The sequence below is a fragment of the Gymnoscopelus microlampas genome (assembly GCF_963454915.1).
Source record: "Gymnoscopelus microlampas genome assembly, chromosome: 12".
Lineage (NCBI taxonomy): Eukaryota > Metazoa > Chordata > Actinopteri > Myctophiformes > Myctophidae > Gymnoscopelus > Gymnoscopelus microlampas.
The window spans coordinates 15796846-15805617 of NC_139949.1; the positions used below are offsets into that span (position 1 = coordinate 15796846).

An 8772-nucleotide genomic window follows, 5' to 3' on the forward strand; every position below is an offset into this window, starting at 1 on the left:
TACTTTATATTCAATTGAATGATTAATTAGTTGAACACATATTAACAAAATGAATACACATTAACCCAATTACTTTATGTCAGCATACTAAACATAAAAATCGGTTCCTACAAGTTACTAGTTACTTTGTAGATTTTTATTATTATTACAATTATTATCACAATACATCGCAAGATTGTGAGCTTGTAGATCTGCTATTTTCAAAAGATTTGTATGCATTTGAAAACTTGAAATGGGACATTCTGCATAATTAGTACTTTTACTTTTGGTACTTTGAGTACATTTTGATGCCAATACTTTTGTACTTTTACTCAAGTACATTTTGAATTCCAGACTTTTACTTGTAACAGAGTATTTCTGCATTGCAGTATTGATACTTTTACTTAAGTAATAGATTTTAGTACTTTTTCCACCACTGGTGGCAACATGATGCGTACCTAACGCCGCGCTCTCCCCCCGCAGTGGAGAACGAGACCCACTGCGACTTCGTGAAGCTCAGAGAGATGCTCATCAGGGTGAACATGGAGGACTTGCGGGAGCAGACCCACGCACGCCACTACGAGCTCTACCGACGCTGTAAACTGGAGGAGATGGGCTTCAAAGACACAGACCCCGACAGCCAGCCGTTCAGGTAGGGGGGAGGAGCGGAGCCGATCGTGAACGTATGTGGTGCCGTCTTTAGGGCTGTCACGATTACAAATTTAAATTGGCGATTAATTGTCACTCAAATAAGTGCGATTAGCGACTTTAATTGTGTGTTTGGCACTGAACTGGAACATATGAAGCCTTGTAGGCTTGCACAGGGCAGATATGACAAATAACTGAAATATACAAAGGAATTATTGACACATTTAATCATTTTATACATGTAAAAAAGCAGAAATAGCTGATCTAGCAGAACTAGCTGATCTACAAGTTTGCTATTTCCTCTATTTCTGCTTTTTTAAATATTTGAAAATGTGTAAAAATCTTTCAACAGGGAAACTATTATGACGATTATGCAAATATAATTGCGACTAGACGATTCTGTAATAATTGTGACAGGCCTAGCTGTCTTACAGGTCCACTTCGTTCACAGAACGGGTTTGTGTCACAAACCGTTTTTCCAGAGCAATCGGAACAGATGCAAACCTATTTCACGGTGTCGAGTCCAATTTATTCATAATGTAACCCGGTGTTACAGAGCAGAAGATGATTTAATTTACTTAATTATAGTTAAGATATGAGTTGTGTGTGTGTCCTAAAAGTTCCCACATTTCTCTTCCTTTAACCAGTCTTCAGGAGACGTATGAAGCCAAGAGGAAGGAGTTCTTGGGAGACCTGCAGCACAAAGAAGAGCAGATGAGGCAGATGTTCGTCAACAAAGTGAAAGAGACGGAAGCAGAGCTGAAAGAGAAAGAGAGAGAGGTCAGGGGTCGGGGTCCCGGAGGGTGTTGTAGTTGTTTAGTGTCGCGGGATGTAGCTTACTGTATGTTATGCTACGTGTTAGCACTAAGGATGCTAGCAGGTCAACCTGCACTAGAGAGCTAGTTCCTGCCGCATTGTTTGTTCAAAGAACCTGAGAAAATGTCTACATGCTCTAACCCATTAAATCCGGGAATGCGCATCTCTGTCATTTTTTATTTCCTTAGCTATTCAAAAATAGCAGATATACAAGCTCGTAGCGCGGCACCGAGTGCCGCGCTATGAGCTTGTAGATCTGTTATTTTTGAAAAATCGTGAAGATGTGTGCAAATCTTTGAATATAAGCAAAAAAAAAAAGCTTTAAAAATATGTATATTCAAAGATTTGAAAAAAAGGGCTTGTACGAGCTTGTACATCTGCTATTTTTGAATAGCCAAAGCAATCTAAAATGACAGGATTGAATGGGCTAATGGAGCCATTTCACAAAGTATAAACTATTGCAAGTCGACAAATTACCTTGATGTTCCTTTTTGTTTTCATCTTGTTTTGTACAAATCTAAAAGTTCATTTCCTGACTCTCAAATGAGCCTGTCGAACTGCTCAAAGACACATTCCTATATGAACGAGCAGTAAAGTTTAAAGTTGGTTAATTCGTTGAGTTAAGCCCTCTATACTTGGTTAACTTGACCGGGGTTGGCTCCGTACTCGGTACGCAATTTTTTTGCCCTCTACACAAAATATCTTCGCCGAAAATTGTGTTATAATCGACAAGCTCACGACGAGTTGCATGTAGATGGCCGAATGTTCCCTTAGAATACGGATGCAAGGGGTCAAGCGTATAAAAGCAATACAGATATTAGCACTAGCTAGTTCTATGGTACATTTCACCATTTCCCCAAGTGTTTCAGTGATGGTTTTTAACTGCAGCCCAAAAACGTCTATAGGTTAGTTTAGGAGGACTGATTAAACAGCCTGACTGCAGTACACAGAATAGAATTTCTCTGGTGGTTTGTTTTGGCACCAAACTCGGATCAGCTCGTTATTTAAACGTGTACACAGTTCTACAGGCACGATATATATATATGTACGGGAATTGAATGGAAAGGGTCAGGAATGCACATGCTCAAGAGCTTATTTCCACGGTGTTTTTTTGACCACAACATTTCCCTCTTCTTCTCCCTCTCTCTCTCTCTCTGTCTCTATTTTTCATTCTTGCGCCTTCAGCTGCACGATAAGTTTGAGCAGCTGAAGAGAATGCACCAGGAGGAGAAGAGGAAGGTGGAGGAGAAGAGGCGGGACTTGGAGGAGGAGATGAACGCCTTTAACCGGAGGAAGGTGGCCGCCGAGACCCTGTCCCTGTCCCAGCCCCTCAAGAAAGACAAGGACAAGAAAAAGTAAGGACATCTATCTCCCTTGTCTTTCCACTGCGCTCTTCCGACTCTGCCCACTCTTAACAGGGATGGAAACCGTCCTTTCAAAAGACATCCCAGACTTAACGAGCCCTAAATCAACTACGTTTTTTAGAAAAGCCCACATGGTGGCTTTAAACTAATTTCCCTAAAACGTGTCACCCGTGCCAACGTTCACATGGCGTTCCAAGATTGCCCTCCAAAGTGACGTTGACTCAACGTTTGGCTTTTTGCCTGGGTTGGCACCCGGACAAAGCTCATCAGCTACACAGCCGCAAATTAACCACAGGAATGTCCTCTAACTGACATTGACCCGTGTTCACTTCAGGTAGGATCAGCAAGTGCTGATTCACAGGGTTTTGGGCTGTTTTGTTGTGCAAACGTGTCTTTAAAGAATAATAATAATTAGTCATGAATTGGTGTGTTTGCAGGTAATGGTGTGATCGATTCACCATAGCGGTGTAAAGGAAGATGCAACACAACATTAAAAAAAATCTAAAATACATTAAATCTAAAATGAATTAATCAATTTCATCTAATGTTAAAGGTAGGGTACGTGATATGTTTTCGTATTATTATTTTTTGGTTAAAAAGGTTGAAGTACTATTTTCTGATAGTAATCATCGATACAGAGCGTTTGTTCGGTCACAGGGGTCTCTCCAGCTCTTTAGTAAACAGAATATAGTACATTTTCAGGTAGGTGACAACTTTTTTTTTTAAAACACTTTGTTTTTATTTTTCCATTTTACACACAAGGTACAAGCATATGATTGTATATGACAACTTATTCCCCCAATCCCCAACCCTCCCCCCAAGGTCATAGCAGGACAAATGACAAGACACTAAAAAATAGAAGTAGGTGACAACTTTTAAGCCAATCAGGAGAGAGCACTGAGAATGCCTTTTCTGTTTAATAAAGAGCTGGAGAGACATGGGAGACTCCTTTTACAGAACAAACACTGTATAGCAATGAGTACTATCAGAATATAGAGCTATTTAACACTTATTTTAACCAAAGTAAATCACTTACCCTACCTTTAAGCTCTATTTGAATATAATCATTTTCTACCCTCCTCCTTTTTGCTGCACTTATCCAAATAACAACATTGATGTCTTTTTTTATATTCCTCTCCATGCCTCCACTTTGTTTCTTCTCTCTTTTTGCAAAGTCACTGGGTAGGCCGAGTTTCCCAGGTCACTGCTTCAGGCTACATCCACACTAAAATGTTTTTGTTTTAAAGCGTGCAACCTTCGTTATGCCTAGCTTCCACACCAGTCTGGCTTTTTTTTTGAACCCCTACAATTTAGACTTTTGAAAACGCAGACGACACCCGTTTAGTTTGAAAACTCTAGTGTGCGTTTTAGTTTAGACGGGTAGAAACGGAGACTTGATGATGCAGACGGGACTCCCTCTTTCCTTGGTGTTTCGCCTTGATTGCGCTTAAACCCTAGCATTTAACTTCACTAAAACTGATGCCTAAACCTAACCCTAACCTCACAAACACTATGCCTAAACCTAACCTTAACCCTAACCTCACAGAAATACTGCCTAAACCTAGCCCTAACCTCACAAACACTATGCTTAAACCTAACCTTAACCCTAACCTCACAGAAATACTGCCTAAACCTAGCCTTAACCCTAACCTCACATAAATAATGCCTAAACCTAACCTCAAAACCCTGTCCGCCTGGGCGAAACACCTGGGAAAGACATTTTCTGGGAGCATCCATCCGTCTTCTACCGCTTATCCGGAGCCGGGTTGCCGGGGTAGTTATCAACTCTTTCACTGCCACGGAATTAATTGATTGATTAATCCGTCTACCGCCCCCTTGCCAGTGAAAACGGCGATTTTAATGTACCTTTGAAAAATCATGGAATATTCTTCGTGACCTCCTTCCTCAGTCTCATAACTTATTTTGTTTTTTTTACGGCATGGCACCTCAGGGCCCAAGCTGTCTAGAAGAGGGTCTGCCTGTGTGTCCACGGGTAACTCTGCAAACCACTGCACACAGATCAGTGCCTGTCAGGTACTGTGTACTGCCAGTACGCCAAGGAAATAAATTCCCCAATGTTTTTCACATAATTACGAATATATTTGTGTGTATTATATTTAAAGTTAGTTTTTATGATCCCAGATCTGTCCCTCCATATTTGAGCAAGACGTACTGTCATCAATGTGACATCATAAGCATAACGCCAGAGATCCACAGTGTTATTAGACCCGTCTTGTTTTTGTCGTCGTTTTTTAATGCTATATTTATTGAGCGCTGTAACTGAAGCTTCACATAGATGACAGTAGTAGTAAGTACGTTTGTACACGAGACGTACCTTGTTTTTTAATAAGCTTGCAACTAAGTACCGTGAATTTTCAGGTGTAGGGATGGAGATTATTTCTGAAACGCTTTTGTGGACAGGGATCGTTTTAGTTTTAAAATGAAAACGTATTTGTGTAAACGTGGCCTGTGTGTTTGTGTGTGTGTTTGGCGTTAACGGGTACCTCTCTGTCTCATGCCTACTTAAAGCCTGATGTATACTTGCTGTGACGCGTTGTGAGCTTGTAGCTATTTTCAATGTGAAACACTGGTACACAACTAGATATAAATCCGGCATTATACTCCATCATAAGTGTCTGCAAGCTCACAACGTGTCACGTCGCGATGCATTGTGAGCTTCTAGATCTGCTATTGTTTGCTGTGAGACACCGTTGTACAGTATAAATCAGGCTTTACCCAAGCTTTAACATTTCCTTTCCTTCCGTCTTTGAACTCCTTCTCTTGTGCCCTTTTGACACAATCCTGTGAATTATAATTCATGAAATGAATTAAAATGTACATATTGTGTGAACTGCAAGCAAATTGACTTTTAATGATGACTCCTGCAGATTCTATCAGTTCTTTTTCCCCTCCTCAAGTTTGGAAATCCCAAGCTTTATTTGAGGCTCACTGGCTCCACCATGTGGACGCTGTGTGCAGTATCTTGCAGGGATGAACATTAAAGTGATCATCCATTTTGTTGCTTTGGGTCAGGCAGATTCCATAGCTTATCAGTAAGGCACTTTTAATGATTTATTACAATTTTGAGAACAACTCATCAATGACCCTGGTGGTTCCTAATGACCCACTCAGTGTCATTTCCATCTATTTCCAACGATTGTAGACATCTCTTTCTACTATAGCACTTTTTTTTGTGTTACAAGCTGCTATTTTAGAAGATTGTCTTACATATATTTAATGTGAATTACCACCAGATTTAATTATAATTTCATTTGAAATGAACTCAAATGTGTGTTTTCTGTTATACATATATTATTTGCCATTGTCATTTCTTTTTCATTTAATCATTCCACTGCATTATTTTCGTTCTAATTATTTGGTCATTGTTTGTCATTGTTTGTGTTTCTTTCAGTTAATTTATGGCCGCTGTATAGCCCCCCCCCACCCGAAAACACGACCATGGATTTGTCCTCCATCAACGTTTGTTTATCAAGTTTTTATTTTATAAATTCCTTCATGACCTTGTGCACATGGACCAAAGACACTGAGGAGGAGGATGATCATGATGATGATGATGACGGTGAAGCCACAGAAAGAGAAAAAAAAAGAGGGTAAAGAGATAGAGAAAGTAAGAGGAGAAAGTTGACTTGCCAACAGTGGCCATCTCGTATTATTCAGGATCACTCTTTTTTTTATGATTTGGGACACTTTTTTTTATATGGTTATTTTTTTGTTGGCATCACCAGTTCATGGACGTTCACCTTTCATAACACTTTGGTACTGTAGCTGAACACAGCCGGGGACGTGCTTCAAGCATTCCAGACAGTTTTTTTTCAAACTCTGAACTGTTTTAATGATATACTTTTGTCCTGGTGTGTCTGTCAGTTAGGACAATGCTTCTCAACCTGTTTAATTTAAAGGACCCCCAGTTTGATGTGCGTCTGGCCACGGACCCCCCCATTTGATACGATTTGTTATCTCTGGGGCCCCAATATTAGGCTCTATGCACAGCAGCCATATTGGAAAGAAATTGGGCCTCTTCCTTACTTCCTTCACAGGTTTTACCAATGATACTAATTAAGTCCCTATTCCATTTAGTGTAGCACAGTGGACCCCCATAACTCTGAGAGTGTACAAATGGAGCCAAATGGACCCTTAAGGAGTTACACATCTCAGAGTTACACACCTGTAAAGGGCCATTTGGGACCCCCTCAAGGAACCATGAGAGTCCCTGGACCCCACTTTCAGACCCACTGGTGTAGCAGAGTGTTTCCAGTGAGCCAACATGCACAATATCATCACCCTGACTCTGCTTGACCAGAATGGAACAGAGCCTTCATTAGTATCATTGGTAACACCTGTGAAGGAAGTATGGAAGCGGCCCAATTTATTTCCAATATGGCAACTGTGCACAGAGCCTGTTGACGCAGGAAACTCCTCACCGTTAATTTAACACTGAGAGTGTACAAATGTACAGAAGATTCATTTGTACACTCTCAGGAGTTATAGACCCGTAAGGGTCCTTTTTGGTTCCTATCAATCATTTAGCTGGGGACCCGCCTGGAACGCTCTCAAGGACCACTGGGAGTCCCCGGACCTACCATTGAGAACCAGTGAGTCAGGATAGTAACTTGTGTCTAGTTTGACAACGTTATGTGTAGACGGACTCACCAGCCATAAACCGGGTTCTTCATGGAATATGGGCCTACGGCAGCCATAGCGTTATTAGCATCATTTATAGCAACAAAACAAGCAATAACAGCCCATTCAAGAATCTGTTTACTGTATATATTTTTTGCTGCGTATACATAGCCTAGGTCCTGGTGAGCTAAAACCTAGTCCAAAGTCTTAAAATAAACGTATGCAATATTCTGGTGCTGTTTTTGTATTAACCCAGAAAAACCTGTATGTGAATATTTTTCAGAGCTTACCTGGCTTTTTGTTATAATACCAATATGCAAGAAAAAGTATTAGTTTATTGTTTGAATACGATAATGGTATAAAAAGCACATGTGATGCTGTATGTTGTCTATTAGCAATGTCATTCGACTTTATTGTAAACCACGGCTAAGGTTGTGGCAACACACACACACACACACACACACACACACACACACACACACACACACACACACACACACACACACACACACACACACACACACACACACACACACACACACACACACACACACACACACACACAATACATAAGATTCAGGAAATGCAGAGAATAGAATGCCTCCACTCGTATTTACTGTCAATGGAAATAAATGTCAAACCCCCTTTGCTTTGTATCACTATGCCACGTTTTATTTATTTATTCAATATATTTAAATGAAATGCAATTTGGAAGCAGACAGATGAAGTTATGTGTATACATGCACACTACAGTATAGTATTTTCTCACAACATACACGGTAACCACATGGACCCTAGCGTCCCCATATTTGACGTTTTTCAGAAAACTGAGGTCAGGATTTCGAAGACGTTTTTTAGAATCGGCATCAGGTCTAAATGGGTTAAAGTAGTTCACCCAAAACATATTTTCTATCAATTACACACCCCACGAAGCCTTGAATTCATGGAGATTTGTTTGTTTTTTGTCGCATTCCTGAGCTAATAAAAGATCTCCATGAATTCAAGGCTTCATGGCGTGTGTAATTGATAGAATAGAAGTCATTTTTTGGGTGAACTACTCCTTTAGTGGTTAAACATACCTCACATACACAACCTGCATGCGTGCATATCTCGACCTCAATCCCCATACCTCTTGACTAGCTCACACATTCACTCAGTTACTCGCATTCTCTTCCACACACTTGAGCTAACCGTTACTTGTCCTATGACCAGGTCGCTCTCCCGTAAACAAATAATTCTCAGCCTAAAACACCTGTTCGTTGCCAACTATGCGGGTTGTACAATAAGCAGTGGTGGAAAGTAACTAAGTACATTTACTTAAGTA

At 40.4% G+C, this 8772-nt stretch overlaps 1 protein-coding gene across 1 annotated transcript in view; it reads left to right on the plus strand.

Moving 5' to 3' along the window:
* septin8a (septin 8a) overlaps positions 1–8110 on the plus strand; it is a 52546-nt gene extending 44436 nt beyond the window's left edge. Inside the window, exons 7-10 of the mRNA XM_084073199.1 lie at positions 463–631; positions 1275–1407; positions 2629–2798; positions 6220–8110. Coding sequence (XP_083929325.1) covers positions 463–631; positions 1275–1407; positions 2629–2798; positions 6220–6223 — 476 coding nt within the window. The 3' untranslated portion in view covers positions 6224–8110. The remainder of the gene's footprint in view (positions 1–462; positions 632–1274; positions 1408–2628; positions 2799–6219) is intronic.
* The last annotated feature ends 662 nt before the right edge of the window (positions 8111–8772 follow it).